At 44.9% G+C, this 24,769-nt stretch overlaps 3 protein-coding genes across 4 annotated transcripts; all 3 read right to left on the bottom strand.

The window, feature by feature from the left end:
* Positions 1-1,988: 1,988 nt before the first annotated feature.
* Positions 1,989-3,270, bottom strand: LOC101764955 (ethylene-responsive transcription factor ERF086). The gene has a single exon (XM_004958595.2). The coding sequence runs from the start codon at positions 3,178-3,180 to the stop codon at positions 2,296-2,298; it is 885 nt and encodes a 294-aa protein (XP_004958652.1). The 5' UTR covers positions 3,181-3,270; the 3' UTR covers positions 1,989-2,295.
* Positions 3,271-14,901: 11,631 nt separating this feature from the next.
* On the bottom strand, positions 14,902-18,311 carry LOC101764541 (nucleolar protein 58). Of its 2 annotated transcripts, none has more exons than XM_022823991.1 (6): positions 18,100-18,311; positions 16,765-16,925; positions 16,091-16,152; positions 15,966-16,025; positions 15,767-15,845; positions 14,902-15,296 (listed from the first exon to the last, which is right to left on the bottom strand). In XM_022823991.1, the coding sequence occupies exons 1-6, from the start codon at positions 18,207-18,209 to the stop codon at positions 15,289-15,291; spliced, it is 480 nt and encodes a 159-aa protein (XP_022679726.1). In that variant the 5' UTR covers positions 18,210-18,311; the 3' UTR covers positions 14,902-15,288. The 2 variants fall into 2 exon arrangements, with proteins under 2 accessions (XP_022679726.1, XP_004958651.1); XM_004958594.4 differs by having other exon boundaries at positions 15,966-16,019; positions 18,100-18,306.
* Positions 18,312-19,014: 703 nt separating this feature from the next.
* On the bottom strand, positions 19,015-24,739 carry LOC101764133 (potassium transporter 7). Its single transcript, XM_004958593.2, has 9 exons — positions 24,491-24,739; positions 23,509-23,752; positions 23,108-23,353; positions 22,964-23,017; positions 21,665-21,925; positions 21,524-21,576; positions 21,332-21,446; positions 20,987-21,241; positions 19,015-20,474 (listed from the first exon to the last, which is right to left on the bottom strand). Exons 1-9 carry the CDS (start codon positions 24,518-24,520, stop codon positions 19,378-19,380), a joined length of 2,355 nt encoding a protein of 784 aa, XP_004958650.1. The 5' UTR covers positions 24,521-24,739; the 3' UTR covers positions 19,015-19,377.
* Positions 24,740-24,769: the final 30 nt, after the last annotated feature.

Genomic DNA, 24,769 nt, shown 5'->3' with positions numbered 1-24,769 from the left:
ATTAAACACATATTTTAGTATTTTACAACTTGAGGGCCTTGAAGTACATCTATAGCCCCATATCCAACAACAAACACTTTACGGCTTGAAGCACACAAACAAACATAAACTTCATCCGTCGATGTAATTAAAGATATATTTTAGTATTTTACAACTTGTGGGCTTGAAGTATATGTATAGCTCATATCCAACAACAAGCACTTTGCCGAGTGGGATGCTATGGATGCCGCCGAAGCCGTTGCTGCTACACCTCCTATTCCTGTTGCTCCTGTTAGCTCTACTCGCCATCACTGCTCTACACGTGCTAGCTATGCTGAGGAGGACGAAGAAGAAGAAGAAGAGGAAGTAGAAGACGAAGAGGAGGATGACGAGGCCAGCGATGAGGACGAGGAGTAGAAGTTGCTGCCTTTCATTTCCTTTTTTGTGCTTGATGCCAAAGGGGGAGTGAAAATGAATGGATGGATTTATGTATCTCTTCTTGTATCGAACTATGTCTTTTAATTTCCTATGGTGTATAAGACTATGTGAGCATGAGAACTTATAATGGGTGTGTTATGAATGCCTAGAATAGAACTACTTTTATTTGTCTCTAAGGATGCATAAATGGTAGTTTGAAATTTTTTTATGATGCTTGTTATTTTGGGATGACAAAATGTTCAAAGATTCTGGAGTTTGTTCCGAAAATTCCGCAACTTGCGGAAACTCCAGAAACTCCAAAAGTTTGTATTTCCGGAATCCTAGATCCTTTCACCATCCCTCCAAAATGAGCGGACGGGGGCATCCCATCTCATTCCCGCACCGTCACCCTCCGTTGGTTGCTCGAGCGTGTGAGTGCACGTGCTGACAACGGGACGGCGGGGCTCCTATATGTCTTTGGGAAGGTAGATAAGCAACTCATCTTTAAAGCCCAAATTAAGCCCATGTACAACATTTTTTTAACATTCATCAATATTTTTAATAAGTCTAACTTAATTGTTATCAACATTTCTTAACATTGATCAACTTTTTTTATATATACCAATATTTCTCTTTAACATTTTTACATCCACCTTGTTGCACAACAATTTTTTACGTACACCAACTTTTTTTTGCATTCACCAAGATTCTTTTTACATTCACCAACTTTTTTATAAAAAATGTTGATATAGTTCATCTAAAATGTTGAGATAGTTTGTTAGGTGGTTGTTGGCCAGTTATTGGGACACTGCTAAATTACAAGTTATCTATAGGATTTCCCGCTGGTGGCGGCGTCGGGATGGGTCTGAAAACGGGCCATGGGATGGGGCTGCAGCGAGCGGAAATGGATAAGCCGCTACCTTTTAAATCGGATGATGGACTGCTGCTACCGGCGGAAACAAACCCAGCAGGCCACCACCGGCGTACCCTCGTATATGTGCAAGTCGACGATAGACGTATGCGCATCATAGTGTCTTTATATGAACTGTGTCATCTTAATACGCTGGATCATCTTTTTTATCGTACAGGCACAAGTCTAAATCAGTTATATTTTGTTTCGTTGCAGTGTGCAAACACTGCACAGGTATGTACGTTAAACGCGTGATCCGACCCTGACGTACACTGGAATCGGCACCCCAAGCAAGTATCGTGAGCAAAGGGTTGCTCGCTCGGTTGACACTTGTCCGTGGAGCTTTCCGTTGAGCTGTCCCACCCTGTTGCATTCTCACCTTTTCCACCCAAACTTTTTCTGTACTTGCCATGTTCCTCGCGTCTGAACGACTGAATCCGACCGGCTGGTAACATCCGTTTCTCCGAGCTGCGCATTCTCCTGGCCTTCTGCAGCAGGTCACTCGTCAGACACGTACATGCTGCAACTGCAACCTGCTTGCCGGCCGCGCCCTCTCTGCTAATCTCTATTATTATACTGCTCGTTTCCTCCGAATGGTTTCCAATCAAGCAGCAAGCAAGCAAATTCAGTGCTCGATGATCGAGCTGAACTTTGGAAAAACAAACAAACTTGATCGTGAAGCTAGAAATTAGTTACTGACTAATCATCCATGATCCATGCATGGAAGATGAAACTCGGTACGTAACGTATACGTACTAGTAGTACTAGAAGACGACTGAAGAAGAGCCTAAAAGTACATGAACAAGCTAGGGCGCCAAGCCACTAGATCATCTTGCTCTACTGCTGCTGATGATGCTAAATGCTAACACTACTATACTACTCACTCACTGATCGAGCTCTCGAAAGAAACAGGGCACTGATCAAGATCGATCATCATCACAAGCAAACTAATTGAGCTGAGCAACGCAAACTACCCGGCGGCTCAGAATTCAGTGGGAGAGGAAGCTGAAGGGCGAGTAGCCGTCGGACCCCTGCGACGACGCCACCATGTCGCCGCCGCCGGACGGGAACCCGCACAGCTGGTCCGCGTCGCCGCCGGCGCTGCCCCAGAACCCGGCCACCATCTGCGCCAGGTCGTCCACGTCCTCCCGGAGGCCCATCCCCATCCCGTAGGCGTCCGCGTCCGAGTACCGCCGCAGGTCCTCCACCGCCGCCGCGCTGCTCCGCGGCCGGAGGCAGCTCTCCGGGACCACGCTGCTCAGGTACCCGGAGCTGTCGTCCGCGCTCGCGAACAGGAAGTCGTGCCCGTTGCGGTCCATCAGCAGCGTCCCGTCGGCGCGATCCACGGCCGCCGGCGCCGAGCACTCCCCCGACGACGAGGAGGAGCCGGCGCCGCCTGCCGAGGCCTGGTAGTGGTGGTGGTGGTACGAGCCAATGTGCGGCGCGCCGCCGTGCTGCCCGTACTGCAGGGACGACGGCGCCTGCGCGTGGAACGGCGCCAGGAACGGCGGGTAGTTGTACGCCGCGTGCGTGTACACGAAGTTGGTGCGCGCCTGCGCACCCTTCATCGACAGCGCGGCGCGGTCGTAGGCCAGCGCCGCCTCCTGCGCCGTGTCGAACGTGCCCAGCCAATGCCGCTCCTTGGTCGTCGGGTCGCGGATCTCCGCCGCGTACCGGCCCCACGGGCGCCGGCGAACGCCCAGGAACCGCCCGGGCTCCTGCGCGCGCCGGCGGCCGCGCCCCGCTGGCGGCCGCTCGCTCGGCGACGACGGCGGGGACGGCTGCGGCTGGCCCGACGCCGGCTTCTGCTCGGAGAACGCCATGAGGGTCTGGTTGCTGCCGCCGCTGCTGCTGCCACTGCCTCGAGTGTTCATGGCAGGAGTGTGATGAGCTAGGCTTTAGCTGCTGTAGTGGCTGTGAGAGACTGAGAGCTACACCTATAGCAGCTTGACTGCTCGGTTGAGGTTTTTGTGTAGTGTGGTAGTGGTCACAAGGGAGGGAGGGAGGGGTGCTATTTAAATGGAGCTTGGAGGTGTCCTTTGGGAGGGAAAGGAGAGGAGGGCAGGCACTGTAGATGAGATGATGAGATGGCAGGGGTGACATGCATGCCCTGCACTGCACTTGTTTAATTCCAGGAGGGAGAGGAAGGACTGGAAGCTTGGTTTGTATGCATCTCCGTTCTCTTCTCTCCAAGTGTTGTGTTTGGATTTGTGTGCCCTAACCAACCTTAGGACCAGTGGAAGGAATGTTGTGGCAAATGTGTGCTAGTATTGAAAAGAATTGTTGGAATGTTCCCTCATCTCCTTAGTCAGTTCCACACACTTCATTTATGAAAAATCAATGCTACATGCTTGCAAGTTAATCAGTATCACATCCTAGACATGGCATGCTTCAAATGTTGTAGCTATAGTGGCCAAGAGGGGGGGCCCGAAATAAAAAATATATATAATAGGCTCAAAAGAAAAACAATATACATTAACTCTTTAATTGGGTCCTACACAAGACATATTGCCTTGCACGTAGTGATGATTCTGTGCTGAGTACCGAGTGTCGCAAACTAATGAGATTATGAAAAGATGCCTGCCACTGATGAGAAAAAGGAGGCAACAAAGAACACAACATACGCACCTAGTCATGCATCGATCCTTTTAAACATTGTGATCTATGCTCCAAGATACTACCAACGATAGCTATTATGATACATGTCAAAATGCTACACAACAACATAATGTGCTTTTTGGAGGCCATGCATATGGAGCCTTTGCTTTCTTGTGTGCATGTGCTTGCTTGCGCAATACATGAGAGAACTGGATTTTTTTCCTTAAAAAAAAAACGGCTGCCTCCTCCTTGCGTGTGAGAGAAACTTTCAAATGGAGTGGTTAGATAGAAACAACATTGTGAAATGTGTAGAAGGCAGGCAGGCACTCTTTCTCATGACATACATTTCCTGCTAATATTTTGACGTTTTTCCTTTGGTTCCATGCATACAGCCTTGAGTGACTCTCACATGAGATGAGGGTCCAGTGGGTCTCCCCTCTTTGACTCCTTTTTCTTGTTGAACCTTGCTTTTTCCCTCTCATGAGCCAGACAAATCCATGGACAACGATCATTATCCCTCCCAATCGCATTGAGCTCATTCTTTGCATAATCTATTCGCAATGGACGCATTCGATAGGATTAGTGCGCATGTGCGTGCCGGTGCCGGGTTCAAATGCGAACAAATGGAATTATCGAAAGGAGTGATTTTTAAACGGGAAACAAGAGAACTATCCCTTTCATGTCTCTCGATCTAGAGCCATTTTTAAGAGCCTAATCGCTGGCTTTTTGGGGTCAAAAAGATGGAGAGAGAGCCAAACCGGAAAGGGACGTCGAGGTAATGCATCCAATGCAGCAACGTCAATCGACCGACTGTTAAGTGTGTGGCATGTGAGGTGATTCATGCAAAAGAAGAGAACATGTACACGAATTAGCTAGTGGATACCACCTTTTTACCCACCTAATTTTTCCTCGGGTAATTAAACTTCAATATCTTGTATGATGAGATGACCTTTCAAACCCAAACAATATGTACTGTACAGTTTAATTCTCACAATAATGCTTGGTTAAGCATATGCAAGTAAATGTAAATTATGTGAACCCACTTCTAGAAGCGAGCGCTCATTGTGCTATCCTTGTTGCCTCTGAAACAGCCTAAGTAAATATTATTACACGTGGTTGGTAAGTTAAACGGGTGAGAATGACGCGTTAATCTTCATAGTTTGAAGCATCTTGTAAAGGTTGTTCTTGGAGTGTACAAAGCCTTGACTTCCCTTCCTCATGAAAACAATGGAAAGCTTGGATTCTTATGAGGAGCTGCATTTGGAGCAATTCTTGCATCTAAGGCCATAGCTTCTACAAATGCAACTAGACAATAGGATGTAGAGTGCAGGATCTTATCTGGTGACCTTGACTTCCCCTACCCCAGCCCTCTCGTGTGAATTTGGCACATACATGCTGGCTTGTGAAATGCAACATGGGGCCAGGTCAAGCCCTAGCTAGACATCTGAAAAGGTGTGAGGAGAAGGTGGTGGTCTTCAACTGAAGAGGGGAGAAAAAGGCAGTTGGGGCATGCACAATCTAAGGACAAGGAGGTTCCACATAATGTCCAGGACAAGATCCCTTTTTTTCTATTTAGATAATGTTATGACAAGATGTACTATCAGAATTTATAAATAATGTGATTAAATTTGTTAATTTGCAGAGAGACCAGAAGTAGTACTAATTATGATGGAGGGAGCACAGCGCACAAGACACATGTTGTTGTCCATTTCACCGGGTTTTGTGGGTGGCCTTTGCACTACTTTGACTTTAGGGTTTAGGCCTCTTTTATAGAAGGAACAAGTGTTGGGGAAAGAGGAGTGGGGCTCTGTAGCTAGAAGTATGCAAGACAAGCTCACTAAACAAAATTAAGAAAAGGTAGAAAAAGACCACTTGGGGCATGCACATTTGTCTCACCAACTTGTAGTTTGAATAAAGCAGGAGAGGAGAGAGAGAGGCAGAGTTTGATTGTGAAAAGTGCTGTCAGGAAATAAACAAGCTCTCCGGCCCGGACTTAGCTTGCTTTAATCATTTCGAATTTGAACCCCCATTTCATTTTATAGGATCTTCATTGCTTGCTGGAACTAAGTTCCATACAATTATTTTTTGAATGTTTTTCCCTTATGTTTCGTACTCAGCACTGCATTATCCCTCCAGTTTAAAATAACAGGGCATACGCTTTTTACAATGCTTTTTTTTTGTAGTGCTAGTAACAGGGGAACCGAAGCTAAGTAACTACTATCCTCCCTCCAGTTAAAAATAAATGTCGTTGTGGACATCAACATCATTAAGGCATAACTACTGATTAAAGTTGTAATATATTTATAAGACAAAGCAAATATATAGTATTATGAAACTGCTTTTTTATAAAGATTACTCAAGCCATTTTGTTAACAAATAATCCAAACTAAACACATGAAAAGTGATTGTAGTCAAAGTTTGGAATTGGTTGGCTATCTGCACGCAACCCAAAATCGACACTACACTTATTTGTGACTGAAGGTAGTATCACGGAACAGATAAGACAAGCAGGGAGACTGGAGTTCAAACCCCAAGCCCGGAAACTTGCTTAGACAAGGTTCTTGTATTAGTCAAAGTGCTCTCGTAGTGCTACTGCTCGTGGCGATTAATCAAAACAAAGCGACCAAGTACCGAAGAGGACAGTGCAGTTCAGTACCAAACACTCTCGTCATGCATTGCATGTATCTGTCCTAGCATCATCAGCAGCAGCAGACAACACACAATGCCCGCAGTTACACAGAGATGATTGGCACACACCGAGCTGCCTGAGGTAGCATCTCCCTTCTTTCTCCCAAGTTCCCATGAATTGAACCATGCATGTTAGGCTGCCTGATCCCCGATGCCACGCGTGTATTTGACTGAGCAATCATTATTAACATAGTATATGGGTACACAGTTACTGCATGCCTGAAGCACTGTCATCATCTGGCTAATTTACTGGATGGGATCGATCCCTGTGTGTTTCTGGGGATTGGTAGCTGCAGATGACTGTCAGTAGAAGCAGTATAGTGTAGTATATGGAAGATTCAAGGCTGATCATCAAAGCTGACAGGCACATGCCTGTTGGAGCAAAAACTGACAAGTACGAGAGCAGAGCCCCTTGCAAAAAGGGGAGCTGATCAGCTGAGCTGAGCTCCTGGTGACTATACAGGGGCGGTAGCCTGTCTGGCTGCTGGCTTCTACAGTCCACTACGCTACACCATTGATTTCTAGTTTTTTTTTTTACAGTGCCTCCTCCCTCCACAGGATGGATGGAAGAATGAATGATGAACGCATCGTTTCGGCTCAGGCCACTTGTGCATAACGCGGTTGGAACAAACAAATGGAGATTCTCTCTCCCCCTCTCCCTCTCTCTATCTCTCTAGAAGAGTCACCACCGGTATGCATGATGCATGCATACGACCAACAAAGGTAGCTACATACCAACCACTCCCTGCAGCTGCATGATCGACTGCATGTTGGTAGAAGGAATGGACGGGCCGGCCGGCGCATCAGTGCATGTGTATACCAGTCGTCAGTCGACATGATCAACCAACCCAACCGGTAGACGGGTAGAGTAGTGTGTAACTGTGTATTGCTAAGAAATGAACGGGAGAGAGATGGTGAGATGGATAGGGTCGTCGCGTGTAGAGAGGGAGAGAGGGTAGCGTCTAGCGTGCGTGCCGTACGTAGAGGGGAACAGTAGGGTCGTGCGGGTGGCAGAGGCCTGGTGGCGACGTGTCGCCGCCTGCCCGCACGGCCCTGCTGTGCCAGGCGCAGGCTCACAGTGCCATACGGCGCGCACGCGCGGCCGCGGGAGGGATAAGGTTATTACGAGGAGCGAGGCCGCCGCCCGCCGGAGCCTGCAGTACGAGAAGACGTCGATCGCGCGGGCAGGGGCAGGGGCAGGGGCAAGCCGCTCGACCACTCCCCTGCTGGCGCCTCGACTCGTCACCGCCGGCCCGCGCGGCGCCGCTCCCGAGACGTGCCCGGCCGCGCTCGCCATGTTGCCCGCCGAGCACCCAGCCGATCGCCGCCGGCGCCATACCGTGCTTGCTAGCTGTGTACCCCGGCCGGCCCCTTTACCAACTAATCTCTGCTCCTGCTGCCCTGGCTACCAAATGCATGCGCGCGGCATCTCTTTTACAACATACCACTTTGTTCAAGAGCTAGAATGGATTTAATTAGAACGCGAGCAACATGCTTCTCCATTTAAAAAAAAGAATTGTTGGACCGCTTCGTGCTACAAGTTTTGTGAAAAAATCTTTGTTTCCAAGCTGGGGACGAGCAAGCTGCTTCTCCATACTACTGGAAAGAAGAAAAGAAACACTTGATGAGTTGAGTATACGTTACAGTGCTGATCGGTAGCGATCGAGCATGCTCCTGTGGATGTGGGGAATGTCACGAGCTACGACTATGACCAACAATAAGACAGCGAGGTGATTGTTCACTCATGAGAGCGGAACGCGTGTGACAGCATGTGTACTACTAGCACCGGTGAAAAGCAGCGAGACTTTTTCCCCTCCTGGGCTCCTGGCAGTGGCAGAGCACCAGACCCAGGTGTCGTGTGAGGGATGGGCAGCGCCAAGTTGATCTTGTTGATGGGGGCCATGGGGAGTAGAAGGATAGACGGGGTCGGAGCACTGTTCACGCAGAGCACATGATGGGGGAGAATCCTCCGCCGGCCGGGGACGTGTCAGGCCGCGCGGCCGGTCGACTCACGCCCTCCCGAAATGGCAACAAAGGACCGTGTTTGGTTTGCTTTGGAATGGCATTTGCACGGGGGGCAACGTTACCTTTCGTCCTCTTTTCGCCATGAGAGGAACCCAACAAAATTGGATGCTAGGTTAGGTGATCGAGCCAGCAAATGCTCTGGGCTCAACTTCTCTCCTTTTTTTTAGAGAGAGTGGGAGAGAGAAATGCTTTGGGCTCAACTGACGAGTATCCTCGTTAATCCGCATAGAATGAACAGGCAAGTTTTGCGAGCATTTGGGCTGTACGGACAGTGCCTAATTCCTAGTGCAGCACTACTACTCATCAAGGAGTCAATGGCAATGGCTGCAGCCAAATCCTACGTAGCTTTGATGGAAAGCCCACGCCGTGGAAAAGTGAACATTAGTTCCAGTTAGAGAGAGTCATATCTCTCGAATATACTCTCTCCAACCGCGACTAATCTTTCAGGACTAAAGGTCCCCATTTTTAGTCCCGGGTCATCCTCTTTAGTCCCAGTTGGTAATACCAACCGAAACTAAAAACCTTTTTTTCTTTTTACCCTGAATTCTTTTCCATATTAATGCTAATTGTTGCTTCACTTATATATGTATATACCTATACGTATACATCCTTAGCCTACACTACTTACATGTATACACTCGTATTATATGCATGTCGTATATATATTTGATGATAATATATGTATAATATTAATTATAACTACTATATATACAATTCGTAGTATATTAAACACATTAAATTAGTATTTATACAATTACTATATATACAATAATTTGTCCTCTTCGTTCTTAAGATCCTCCCGTCGTAGTGTTGCTCGGTTCGGCTATTAAATGTCCATCATAATAAAATTGTCCTTTGTGATTTATCACATCGTCCACCAGAAATCCTTTGAGAGCTTCTTGGATTGCCAAAAGCCTCTCCTTCTCAAGAGTTCTTCTCTGATTTGCATCATCTGTAATTTGGAAATATGTGAATGCTACACCAACAATTAAATATAAGGAGCTAGAAAATGATTAATTATTAATAGGTTTATTTTACGTACAGTTATATCGTCCAATATCACCTTGTCCCTCACGAAATGGTACATGTGCTCACAGATGTAGTATCCATATAAATTATTCCCCTGTTCCTGTCTCAAACACTTTAGTGGAAAAAAATAAGTTATGAAATATTCGTGTTATACAATGTACAAAATGTGCAAACTTCATACATACCGAGAACGTTGTATTGAATGTAAGTTTTTCTTTGAAATCACCACAGTGATGCTTACGGAATCATTTCCATACGCTACGAATTAAAATAATGAATGATATAGTGTTAGGTGAAAAATTAGGAAACAAATTGTTGCATAGAGATAAAGTCCAGAATTATTATAAGTTAAGCATGTCTTGAATGTCTTGGTACTCGTCCTTGGGTTTCCTCAACGAATCAAACACAATAACGTTGCTTTTATCAATCATAATTACAAGGAGAATCCAGTAGAAACTGCGTACATAAATATTTATATTAGAACTAACTAACATTAATTAGGTTAGGAAAGGACAACAAAAATAGACGGCACCCATACTTACTTAAAGTTGTAAGGCAGTAGTATGTATTGCTTGTAATTTTGTTGCTCCAAAAATCTGTATATTTGGTCCAATGTAGGCTTTGGTTCATCCCGTATCTACCCTTGGTTAACAAGCGCTGGGTCCATGAAGCCAACGTTGAAGTACGATTCTCGGCGGCACCTCTAAATTTGCATCATACATAAAATGAAAGACACAGTTAGTGGGATGACACACACACAAACAATAATGATATGAGCCCAAATTAACACACACTTATAGAACCCAGGCGCTGATAAGAGAGGCATCAAGGGCATCTTGATGGTACACTTTATAAATATCCTTGAATTCCAACCATAGCAGTTGCTCACCCTCACCGAAATAATCAATCGGTTTAACAAGAAGAGTGAACATGGTCCTTACCTTGGTCGACTGCTCCATGTACCACTGATGAAATTCATACATCTTAGTTGAGAGCTTTCATACCAATTCAGGCCTGACTAGAGACTTGCCTAACTCAAAGGGCCATTTAGGTGCAGTCTTTTCTGGAGGTGGCAGTTCGGCTTGCCCTAGAACTTCAACAAGTGAGAGAACTATGTCTTCCATAAACTTAATGACCTAGATTTGTTATTCTAAAGGTAAAACTACTATAGCTAGAGCGTCTTTATCTGCTTGCTGATCTTGCTGCCCAAGCTGGGGGACAGTACGATTGGACGATGACTCCTTGTTTTTTCTTCTGATAAGACTTAACTAACGAACGATCGTAGTTCGATAGTAACGTATTCTTGACTTTTTTTTCATGCCAATAAAAACTTTAATTTGGCTGGATCAACTGGCTTAGGCTCCATCTCCTTCGCTTTTCTTTCTGCAACTATTTTTTTCAACCACTCCCTTACATGTGCTTGCGATGCCTGCTCCAATTCCTCAGGAGTCATATCGCCTGCTAGCTTCTTAATAGGTTTAGACTTCTTTGGTTTCTTCATCGGTTCTTTTGCCTTTGGCTGCCTTGGCTTGGAAGGCAGTGGTCGCGACTTCTTGAGAGGTGCTGCAGGTGATTCCTTGCTCGCACCAAACTTTAGTCCCGGCGCTACAAACAATGATCGGGGAGGGGTGTTTGGGTCATCATCGCTCGCACCTCTAGGATTTGTTGGTGCTGGAGATGGTGATCGAGCAGGATGCAACGGTCCCAGTGGTGATGACGGTCCTGGAGGTGCATGTGCTGGAGATGACGGTCTTGAGTTCTTAGGAGATGGTGGCTATGGGGGATCTATGGGAAGAAATGATGCCTCCTGACCGGGGATGATGATGTAACGTTTACGCCATAGAATGATACCGTGAAGTGCATCTCCTAGTGTCCTTTCCCCGTCACCTCCCAGGAGGTCGAGCTCTAGGCCTTCATATTGACTACCACAAATCTGCTCCACCCCAATTGTGGAGTAGCCAGGTGGAATCGTCATACCATGGCTTGCCTGTCCTGGCAGGATTGGTAAAGCACTTCCATACACCACCTATACATATAGGAGAAATAAAGAAGTTATTAAATTTCCGAGGCGTGGATCAATTGAGATAATTGTATGGTATATATGCATACCTTAATTGTGAGGTTGCCAAATGGTCTGTATAGCTCACATGAGGTGCGTTGAGTGATGTCATCCACAGGGTACCGTTGGTTGTTCTGCACAACCACAAGTAAGCTTGGCATGTTCTCATCAGGGACCCCTGTGGAAGCATAGCTACTTCGGCGTTGAGAAGGGCTAACGATGATATTGGGATCCAATAGTGCTCCACATTAGGCCACATTAGGCCATCTTAGTAACTGCCAGAGCCACTCACCAATTAATTTCTTCCTGCATTCTTATGTCTTGTTCATGCACTTCATTTTCTAACATGCGCCGCCACCTCTTCTGCATCCTTTCTTCTCTTCCGACTTCTGTACGTGTCTATGTCCCTACGGAAAGCATACTTCCACGGAACCACATCGAAGCCTCGGCAACATCCTAGGTGTTCAGGATTCCCGATTGCCAAAGTCAGCTCATCATTCTCTCTATCATGCTTGAACTTTCCTACTTTAGAATCTTCAATGTTTTTGATAAGCCTGAGGCCCTTCTCACTATTATTTCATTGAAAACAAGTGTCCCATCCTCAGGGCTAAGGGTGCCTCCATGAGCATAATACCAATTTTTCGATCGATCGGGCCAGTCAATAGTCACTGGTATGATACCTCGATCGATTAGGTCTTGTTCCATCTTTCTCCATCTAGGAATTGCATTCCTGTAACCACCTTGCCCTAGATGATGATGATACTCCTTCTTCTAGGCATTGCCTGAGTTGACATGAACCTTGTCCGTACTATCTTCACTCCTCTTGTATTCCAGAAATGAGCTCCAGTGATCTCTTAGCTTTGGCTAGTCATTAAAATCTGGAGTTCAGCCCTATAGTTAGTATCCAGATTCTTCTTGAAGGTTTAAAATTGGGTCGCCATCTCTTGAGCGTTCAGTCTTTCATAACTTTTTCATTGACGCCGTCAAGAAGTGTGAAGTGTTTCTTGACATCTGCCCACAACATATCTTTCTGTGTCTGTGGGAGCACGTATGGATCATTTTTTTACTAGACTTCCATTCTCGAATGTTGTGGGCACGTTGTCCCTTACAATAGCCCCACATTGACTTTTGGAGCAAGTGCCACATTTTTATAATAGAAGTATGGTGGCACAATAGCCTGTCCAGGCAAAAGACCTGTTCACTAAACATGGCACATTTTGGCAAGCCAAAACTAACCAAAAATTGATGGGTTAAGGTCAGTGAACAAATCTCTGCCTAAATAGGCTATTGGGCCCCCATACTTCTAAAAATATGGCTCCAAAAAGTGTTGGGAAAACTATTTCAAGATTCTTTTATGATATTCAACTAGAGTTTGTGAACTCGAAGTTCTTTTGTTCTACCATTATTTTAGGATTCTTGACTCCGTGAAGTCCACTATGGAGCGTCTGTAGTCTTTAGTGTATCTTTGTTGTCCTGTTCCATAATTCTAGCATTAAGTTGACCGGTGTAATTTTCATGTCACTCTAATTTAATATGCAAACTATCCAAAAAATTGTAGCAATGACCAAATTCTATTTCTTACACCTACAATTTATTTACCTCTATTTTATTGCACTGACTAAATATTAAAAACACATTTACTCTATTTTTTCCATACCTAATATTGATCAAGATATTTATCTAATACGAATCATATATAACAAGCAAGCTATCCATCAAATTCTAGCTCAAAAACATGAATAAATAAAAAATCCTCTCTATTCCCCTCATTCTAAAAAACTCATTTTTCTCTATCTCTAGAGCATAAAATAAAGCATAATAATAATAAATGAATGGAAGATGAAGTAGCTAACCTTTACAACACTTTGGATGAGTGAAATCCCCAACAAATTGAAGAAAAAAAATCAGGCAGCATCTTCCTAAGCTTGCTTGGTTGCCATGGAGAAGGAGCCCGAAGCTCTCGGTCTGAGTGGCTCGAGCTCAGGGAGGAAGAAGCTGATTTTTATAGGCGATGCGTTTAGTCCCGGTTGGTAAGGCCGTCCATTTAGTCCGGGTTGGAATTACCAATTAGTCCCAGTTGGTAAATCTAAGCGAGACTAAATGGATAGCCTTACCACTAGCCGTTACAACCAGGACTAAAGAGGGCTCTTTAGTTTCGGTTGATATTACCAATCGGGACTAAAACTACCATCGTCAGTGGCCGTTTGACCCTGGATTAAAGATCCATTAATCCCATATCCAAAAGGCATCAAAATATACGTTAGATAGAAGATCTATTCTCTACCGGTGCCAGGCTGAGGGCAAACATCGTTTGTTTGCATGGCTACTTATTCAGAGCAGGTTGTTAACAGCCGACGAGCTCTTGGCACGAAGCTGGCCATGTGATCCTATTTGCGCATTATGTCAGCAGGAGGCTGAAACGGCAGCGCACCTGTGCCTGCACTGTCACTATGCAAAGGATGTTTGGGAGAGAATTAGTGAGTGGACAACAAATCTGGTTAATGTGCCTGCTGCAGGAATAGATGTGGGCAAGTGGTGGACCGATGAGCTTCAATCGCTACCGCACAAAACTCGAAGACTGAAAGCTGCGATTACGATGTACACGGCGTGGAATATCTAAGGTGAGGAATCGAAGAATATTTGAAGGGTGGTCTGCAGGTGGCGGTGTTCATTAAGCAGGAAATGGAGCTGCGCAGGCAAGCACGCGGCTCGCCAGGAATAATTTAGTTTTAATGTTATTGCATCCTAGTTGTTTTGATCTCATGAGTTTAATTTTAATTATGTAATAGACACATATATGTATCAGACTATATTTCTTCTTCTTAAATGATACGGCAGTTCTTAAGTGATACGGCAGTGATCAGGTTTAAAAAAAATCCTATCGTAGCTTGCTTGCTTTAACTGTACCCTGCAGCACTCTAGCAGTGTAGCGCAGGCTACACGAGGGGCATGGCTGCTGTCTGGGTTAAGACATGTTGACTCCTCGGGAAACAACAGGCTAGAGGCCTGGGCTGAGCTTGACAGCTTCATCTGGCCAGCCACTGGATCTCTCTCATAATCCAGGGAAAAGACACGTCGAGCAGGAAGTCTGCAACTCAGAGGAAAGGGACCGGGGCGGACAGGTCTTGCCCTTCATGTGACTGGTAGAATATATGCAGTAAAAAGACGCGCGAGCATTTCCTTTGACTCCTACAGCTGAATGGGAAGCTGATGATCATCTGCATATCATGATATAGCACAGGGGAAACTATTCAGTGTACAACAATATTGACCACTGAATTCAATTGTACAATCTGGGAATTCCCATGTAAGTGTATCATTGTACCCTCTTGCATACAGACACAGAGGATCGTTGCTAAGCCCTGCCCTTTGCAGCAAATGGAACGTCCAGTGCTCATATGACTGGCAGAGTAAGCTTACAATGCTCATTGGTTCAGATGGGAACAAAAAGGAAGGAATGATTGCTTGTCCCCCTTTCTTTTGGGGTACAAGGCCTGCCTGCTTGTAGCTTCCTAATACTAGTTAACGAATCATAGTGATTTCAAATTTTCCTTCTTTGACTTTTTCTGGGGGCATGGAACCATCAGCAACCTGCATTCAATTAGGAAAACACTCATCAGGTATACAAAATGCTGTGTGCAGATGAGTATCCACAGTAATATTGTTGTCAATATAAATAAATAAAATAGCACGAACAAGCAGAAATATTACATCTAGATGGTATCTGCTAAAGGTGATTGTGCAGATATCAAACTATTTTCATATATAGCAATGTCCAGTGATCTAATCTTGGGCATGAGAACACTATAAGTGGACAGGGGCTAGAGATATTCCCAAGCTTCACCTTGAAGCCACAGAGACCGGAGTTTGAACACTATGGACCATCTACCTACTGAAGTTTCCATTGTGAACTAAGGTGACACTCTGACAGCAACTCAAACCTCTATGATTTACAGGTAGTTCTGGCAATGGCATAGTGGCTTAGTTTCAGTTCATTGCACTATCCACCCAACAATTTCTTTTACATGAAAGAGCAAGGGGAAAAACCTATACTGCATTACCTTTGCCCTTTTTCTTTTTATTTTTCTTTTTCTTCTTTTTCTTGCTCTGTTGTTCGTCATCTTGATGGGCTTTAACCTTCTGAAATATACAAATGACTATGTCAGATACAACTCGATGAACCTTTGCACACATAAACCGACTGGATATATCCCAGTTAAAATCCAATGGACATTTTAAGTGAATATTCAGGAGATATACCTTATTCTTCCTTTTTCTTTTGATCCCCTTCACCTCTGCTTCATCTTCAGAATCCTGTTGCTTTAGAAGTTAAATGCTGAATCAATTCAGGACTCATTTAAGAAAGCTATAATCAACAAAGGTACCTCAGAGCCATCCTCAAATGATGACACATGACGTACTACTCTTCCTGAAGTTGAAGCCTCACCTGCATCAGCAATATAAAGTCGTTAAGATGCAAGTCCAATACGATTCCAAGGGGATGTAGGTCAACTTTGCTGCTTCGCAGATACATGAGAAGTAATAACTGGGCAATCATCATGAATGACAAAACAGTGAAGGAGGTTTGCCACAAAAATATTATCTTATAAGCAATTCAATATTAAGCAAAATGTTAGCCACAGATTGATGGTAAAACGGCCAAATCAATCTAGTGTCAAGTCTGAATTTTGCCTTTACTGTTTCAAGCATACATTGTTATAAAGTCTCACACAAACTAAAATTACAGTACGTGGCAGTCTCATCCAAGTTTTCTCCATGTGGCAAAATAATTCATTGTATCATAGCAAAATGATTGAACAGTCAGTACGAACAAACACTTCAAAGCATGCAAGAAACTGAAAAATGGATGATAACTGTAGGAAGAGGTTTATTTCATACTCCTATGCCGTACCTAAAAATGCCACATGGTACAGAAGGAAAATGAGTATACTGAACACCTACTAACGTCACATCATATACTTCATAAAGAGATAATTCATGTGATGCATATTTTCCAAAGTGCATATAGAGGAATGGGATATTGGGAGGAGAAGTGTACCCTTGCTAGCTTTCATGGTTTCCTTTGCATTTTTCACAGCCAGTTTTACAAGGTCAGGGTTCAGGGAATCCAAGCCATCGGGTTGCTGAAGTTTTCTCTCAAGGAATTTCGCTAAGGCAGCAGCCTTGTTTGTGGTTAGTGGTCCCCCGGGATGTGCCATCCTATTTGATAAAGCAATACATCATAACGTTATGCACGTTACCAAAAAGAGATACGCAGGAAATATCATATGATTTTCGCAGAGTGATATTATTAAAGTAATTAGACTTATATTGCCAGTATAAAATCTGCCAAAGTCTCTATTTCAAAAGGCAGCACCTTGCAACACTCACTGCCTTGCCCAGCACCTAGGCATTTTTCCATCAGGACTTGGTCTAAGACTAAGTATGAAAGTAGGACAAACATAGATATGGAAAAGGACGAACTATGGTCATGGAACTTATGGTTGCAAGATAATATCAAATTATGTCTAAGTATACCGATGCTTCTCTACTTAACATGGCATTACTTTAGCAGCTTGTGGAAAGTACAACCGCCCAGTCTCGCCAAGGGTACACTTAGGCGCTATGGGAGCTTGACCGCTTGCCTAGCGCCTAGCGCTTTTTGAAACATTAGCCAGAGCTCCACTAAGGCGTAGTGGAACCCTAAGGCGTGACAGTAATGTGAAGAGAGGCAGAGGAAGACCAAAATTGACATGGGAAGAGGCAATAAAAGGAGATTTGAAGGGATGGAATATACCCAAAGATTTAGCCTTGGATAGGAGTGCTTGGAAAACAGCTATTCATGTGCCCGAACCCTGATTTGTGGCTCTTGGGTTTCAACTCTAGCCTACCCCAACTTTCTTGGTACTGAAAGGCTATGTTGTTGTTGTAGCCAGAGCTCCACTATATGTTTTATGAGGTACACATTCAGTTTGCTCTTCTGTTTTTGTTGTTTTGGTGTATATATGTAAAATAGCATTGCATTGAATCTCCTGAGTATGTTCTGATGCGAATGGTTATGTTCAAGGGTCAAGCAGAGTGTATGTACCTATATCAGTATCATGAACAAAAGGGCCTGATTATTGAAACTAATATAAAAAATTACAGCTCCCCAAACTACGAGTACAAAATTACACGGAAGTATTTTAAACACGTAATTTTATATCTGACCTAACCAAGCAGCTAAACTGCGATTGGCGAAACCTTAATCCGCACCTACAGCCTTCACTCTCATTTTGCCACAACAAAATCAAGCTAAATCCAGTTGCCGCCGCAAGCGCGACAGCACGATACGATCGAATCGGGCTATCTGTGGATCTGGACGCAGGTAACAGAGATGGGGGCGACGCGATACCTGGGCTGGGGGCGGGAGGTGGAAGGAGGCGGAGGAAGCGGCGCGAACTTGCTGCCCCGCATCGCCCGCCTCTCCTCATCGGAGAGGTCGCCGCCGCCGGCCGTCGCCATGGCGCCGCCGCACGGGATGGTAAGCTGCAGGCAAGATGACGACTTGAGGAAGAAGGAAGCGCGACCGGCTCGGGTCCGTTGGGCTATTGCGATCTGGTCTGGTCGGACCATGTATGCAGCCGGGCCGGACCACCGTGCGAGCTCGAGGCGTCGAGCGCCCGTGTGGGCGTGTGGCCTCTGTAGCCTGCTTGGCCGCATGTATCTCCATGACATGTGGGCCCGCGATACTGATTGTTTGTAATCGTGCGGCCATGCGCGGACACTGTAACAATTTGGTTAACCCCTTTTTGCTAACCGGCCTTTTTTCACAGCTAGTAGTCTAGTACTCCGTAATTGGCTAGCCGGATTTGTTCAGAGCACACGCGACAAGAATAGACTGGTACCACACCAAAGAGCGTCAAATTCTGAGAAAATTCCTTATTTGTTATCGGATTTACATCGCTTCCTTATTTGCTTGAAAAAATTTGCCTTCCTTATTTACCAATACCTCAAAATTGCCTTCCCCATTCGTCATCAACGTAATTGACTCAAAAAGATGGTTTTACCCTTATAATATAGGGACATATTGCATATGCATGGCATCAACACATCCTTAAGAAACATTGGGCTAATATGGAGGATGCAAAACCAATTGGATACAAATTTTACAATAGATGTGTCCCTATGTCATGAGGGTAAAAATATCTTTTCGTGTCCAACTTAACACCGTTGATGGTATATAGTGAATAAATTTTGCGTCGATGGCAAATAAGGAAGACAAGTTTTTTATGGCAAATAAGGAAGCGACATAAATTCCAATAGCAAATAAGGAATTTTCTCTCAAATTCTCATGACAGAACAGTTTAGACAAAACAAAAGCACGTACAAAGAATATTGCTCAAATCTGTAGCCAGGCTAACGCTTGATTACCAATTTACCGTGATGACTACAGTAGTCTATTTACAAGGTTACCGAAGCTGCAGAGTTCAAACGGTGGCAACCGGCCGACTCGGCTCTGTTTTGTGCTTCCTCACAGTCACACCTCGGTGAAAAGAAACTATAAACATTATAGTACATGCACAGACAACTACACTGATACATGTCTTGGGCAGAAGGCTGATTGAGTTCAAAGCAGCCATAGCACAAAATCCGCTGCTGCTTTGAGGCGCCACTGCTGCCTGCGAAGGGGCTACACGTAGTAGATCATGCCGACCTCGATGAGGCTGATGTGGGGGATGTGCAGCGTCACCGACGGTCCCCTGCAGTTCTTCCGGAGGAACGAGTAGGCGTAGTTGATGGCGAACTTCTTGAGGAAGTTGGAGTTCCTCCTCGCCTTCACGTACGAGTGGCCGATGATGTACGCCACGCCGGCCTCCTTGGCCTCCAGGAGGTCGGACAGCTCGTCCCTCACCCGCGGATCGATCCGCTCCTCCTCGTCGATCTGGAACCGCACCCTCCGCCGGCGGCTGACGCTGCCGACCGACTCCTGCTCGTACATGGACTGCAGGCTCCGGAGCGTCTCCGACTTGCTGCTCCGGGTCAGCTGGGACGCGCCTGCCGCGCCGTCGTCGGAGTCCCTCACCACCAGCCCGGTGCCCGTCGTGTCGGTGGTGTGCACGACCGCCATCCTCCCCTCCGTCGACGACTCGTAGCTCCCCGACGACGCCGACTCCTCGGCCTCCATCTGGATGAACCTGGCGATGCTCATCACCAGGTGGTTCTCGAAGTTCTCGTCGTCCTTCTGCACGTCCTTGTACCCGTACCTGACGATGCACCGGTACATGCGGTACTCCCTGGGACCGATCCGCCCGATGAGGTACCGCTCGTCGACGGGAACGTACGGCACCGGCACGGACTTGACGCAGACGAAGACCAGCACCTGGTGGAACGCCGGCAGGTTGGTGACGAAGTGCGAGAAGATGGCCGGGACACCGGTCACCAGCTCAGTGTAGATGAGGCCGATCCCCGGCACGCGCATGATCCCCAGACTCGGCCCGAGGTTCAGGATCCATTTCATCGACACCTTGTTCTGGAGGTCGAACTGGTACTTCCGCCGCATGCCGTAGTGCCACGCGTACATGATGGACATGAACACGAAGGCTAGCACGATCGGAGCCCAGCCACCCTGGGGAACCTTCATGACTGCTGCAGACAGGTAGGCGCCTTCAATTGCCCCGAAGAACACGAGGAATAGCAAGGAGATCAGGAGATTCTTCTGCCACACGAAGATGATGACCAATGACATCAGACAGGTGGTGACAAACATCACGGTGATGCATGCGAGACCTGAGATCACACAGATGAAGGGAGCAAAGTTTAGTGATGGTTCATCCTGTTCCTGTGTGAGGAATTCATGAAACATATGGTGCCAGAAGATCAATATGTGCATCAAAATATTGAGGGACGATGCTATGCTAGAAAAAACTGTCTAACCACCTCCAAAGTTATGACCACCACTTACAACCTATAGAGAAAATTAGCAGCTTTGGTTTCAAAATAGAAAAAAAAATCATCATTTGGTGTTCAAAAGTTGCCCAAGTACAATACTATCGCCTATCGATAGAGTATCACATTTCTTTGATCTTTGGATTGTTCAACAATGTGATAGCAATCGATGTTCAATAATAGATAGAGGGTGTGCCATGGATTGCAAAGTTGTGAATGCCTAAAATGCAGGTTCTGGATGAAATGAAAAGTATGCACGTGCTGTAAATAGAAGGGCCATATAGTTCCAAAATAAAAGCCATGTGTTTGAAAGGATTCGCCAATTTCTGCAGAACTGAAGTGGTCAAACTTACCGTAAGCATTTCCTATCACTTCTATGTTACGGAAGCCAAGTGCCACAGCTAAACAGAGGACCATCAGAATCCAATTTATCTCAGGTATGTAAATCTGGCCATGAATCCACCTTGATGTATGCACAACCTTCACACGTGGAAAGCATCCCAAAGCAAGGCACTGCTTAACAGTAGAAAAGGTTGCAGATATAATAGCTTGGCTGCCCACAATTGCAGCAAGAGTTGCTATGACAAATACAGGCCAAAACAAAGGATCTGCAAGCATGATGTAATATGACTCAGCACTATTTTTGGGTAACATGTGGAGCAATAAGTCACAAAAGTCATCAGTGTTCTGAAGCTTACCTGGAACAGAAAGATAAAAACTGTTATCTACAGCTGTCAAGTTTTTAGACAGAAATGCAGCCTGTCCCATGTACTGCAGCACAAGACAGGGATATATGACACCAACGAAAGCCAGCTGCAACCAGGACAAGAACTGAATTATGCATAAAATCCTTTTTGAGTTTTGACAAACATATAAACCATTCTTCGTACCCTGATAGATGCAGCAGTGAAGTGGCCAAGATCGGCAAACATAGCTTCGGTACCTGCATGTGTGACATGAACTCATAAGATGACTATTCATTCTAAAAATACGAATAATTTCAGCTAGATAGCAGGTCTGCTTGAATTCACCTGTGATAGCAAGAAGTACGCCGCCAAGAGATATCCAACCATCTCTTCCTGTTGTCTTGAAAAACTTTACAATATAATGTGGAGAAAGAGCAACAAATATTCTAGGATTCCAGCGGATGATGTTATATAGACCAATGCTTCCAATGCTCAAGAGCCAGAGCACAACAATCGGAGCAAACATGAATGCCACCCTATGAGTACCTCGGTGTTGCAGAGCAAAGAGACCAACAAGCACAACACATGTAATGAATAGAATCCATCCTATAAACCAGCAAATTGGTCAGGATGGCGGTATATTCGTCAAGAAAGAAAAGTATTTTCGTATATATAGTTCAAAAGAAAACAAAAGAACAGCATTGCATATAGTTAACAATTAGTATGTTTATTATGCACAAAACCCCTGTACACACAAATTAAGGTTACTATATTTAAGTAGTTCTCTGTCATATGGACATACAAACACTCATTGAAAGATATACCAATACGTGTGAAGACAAGTCACACTCATACCCCATCAGGTTGAAATATGTATTGGACACAGTGCAATTGTAGAGATGTATTTGTTCGAATTGATTTGGTAGTCTTCAAAGCCTTACCAGATCAAACCCAAGCTTCTAAAAGAATTCGAAAAAATCAGATTCGCATTTCAGTTTTTACAAATTTCTGTGCTCCGGTTCTTACTTACCAATTTGCTCAAACAAACACCAAATAGGCACGTGAACAAAATTCTAAGTTATTCAATAGAATTCATATTTCAAGTATCTTCAAAGACCGTTCAACTACTTTACATGTAACTTGAATTATATAATTTTTAAATAACTTGAATTATAATTTACCAAGATAGGTTTTCTGTCATTTCAAAATTCAGAGATGGCAGATTGTTTACCGTTCAAGTAAGTTTGAAAGTTTATACAACTAAAACCTAGATATTTAAACATTAAAATAAAGCAATTTCCAGCATATCATCACATAATAAAAGGTAATATCATTTCAATAGGTTAAAGCACTTTAGATCTATATTGCAAATTACAAGGCTATCATATTACAGATTGAGCTCAGCCCCTCACTCCCTCAGCACATCACCCAAATCAATGAGGTCAATTAAGAAAACATGTTCATGTTGTTGAGTTCCAAACTAACCTATGAAACTTCAGCCAACTGCCCAGTGCTCTATAAGCATGACTAGATAGAACACCTTCTCAAAACAATCACTCTAGATAATTATTAGAATAAATTACTTACAATAATGAATTTCTCAAAAAACAAAAGGCAGTAGATAAAGTTAGAGCAAACACATACCATCTGCTAATTTGCTTATGTCAGGGTCACGTAATCCAGAGATGGCTGAGAAAACTGCATTAGGCACAACATTAGATGTCACAACAGAGAAGCATACATTGCAGAAGCAAACAAAGTAAATAAACTAGGACATGAAAGGCGTACCAGATATAGTTGGTGTGAAGACACCATCACCTATCATCATGCATGCACCAAACAGAACGAAAAGAAGTAAACAGGTCCTCAACTTCCTGTGCTTCTCCAGAAACCTTTTGAATGGAGAAGAAATCACATTGCGATCAGTGCCTGGCTGATAATATGTTGACAGATCTTCATCAGCCGCTTGCTGGTTCGGCAGCAGACTGAATTTTGCATGCCTACAAAGGAGTGAGTACAAAGCAAATGTTCCACCTGTATAACACATTAATTTTGATCAGTAACATGCATATCAAAGAACAAAACTAGCTTGGAATGTAGTATATACATTTCAATCAGAAAATCAGTGAAACAACTGAACAGTTTCAAAAGGCATTAATAACACAATCTATTACAGTTAAGTTGCTTACCCTCCCCGTTATCATCGGCGCTCAAGACAATTATGACGTACTTCAGCAACGGAACAAGTGTCAAGGTCCAAAATATCAGAGAAAATAGCCCAAAGATGGTTGTCTCATCAAGGTAACTGTTCAGTCTCCCAGACAATGTGTTGCTGTAGACGTACAAAGGCGACGTACTCAAGTCTCCATACACCACGCCGAAGCTCTGAAACGCTAGTAGGGAGAGAGTTTTGCAGTAACTTTTCCACTGAACCTGCAAATAACAACCAAAGCATGCAAGCTGTCAGTAGCAACTAGCAGGACTGCAGGGAGTGTTAGCGGTCAGTGTAAGCAGCACCAATTCAGTACCCAAACGGAAAACGATGCAAAATCAGCAGCCCTAATAGTCAAACTTCCAGCGGCACCAGCTGAAACCACTGATGTATTGGGTGATTGTTAATAGCATAATAAACTAACTGAAATTAACGTTTGCTCAAGGGATTAGATTTAAACATTTCCAAATAAAAAAAACAGTACACATGTCCTTTTAATAACGGTAACGATGCGTCAACGCTGTAAAACGGCGATAAATATTGGTTGGATCAGGTCAGTTGTTCACCGTGAGCAGCTAGCATCGAGCAGACGAGCTCCAGCCAAACGTTGACCCAATTCAATCACATGATACGGATGCACCCAGTCATCTAGAAGACTGGAGCTACTTGACCAACCAGCGATCCAACGAATTTGACCCTCACGAGCTACGCGTTACGCGACATCTCAGCATTCGTCGGGAAATTTCTACCTCAGTCCTCCGCTCCATATCGCCGAATCAAAATCGAATAAAAGCGATTTCAAGCTAGTCAGTTCAGACTCTCGGGGGGAAAATCGACCAAAATCGGAACGCGACCGCACCAACTCTTCGCGTCCTGGATCGCGCGACGACCAAAATCGAACGAAAATCCGAGCAAAACCGCAAACGAGTTGAGAGCAGAGGGGTGGGTGGAGCCGTTACCTGCCGCGCGGCGCCGATCTCCTCGTCCATTGGGCTCCCGCCACTGGAAGCGAGCGCGTAGGCAGCTGGACGTAGCAGCGGCGGCAGAAGGGGAAGCTGGAAGAAGCGAGGGCTAAGACGAAACCACTGCTGGTGCTACGCCCATGGGAGCAGGGAGAGCCCGAGGAAACGCCGCCGGCGGGATGAGGCGGAGGAGAGAAGCTTCCCCTCATATAGTTTTTATAGGCCAAGCCGTAGGAATTGTTTTTTTTTGGGGGGGGGGGGGGGGGTTGGCTTTCC

The sequence above is a fragment of the Setaria italica genome, chromosome II (assembly GCF_000263155.2).
Source record: "Setaria italica strain Yugu1 chromosome II, Setaria_italica_v2.0, whole genome shotgun sequence".
Taxonomy (NCBI): domain Eukaryota; kingdom Viridiplantae; phylum Streptophyta; class Magnoliopsida; order Poales; family Poaceae; genus Setaria; species Setaria italica.
Note: the sequence above shows the minus strand (reverse complement) of the source record. Positions and strands in the feature narration are given on the sequence as shown.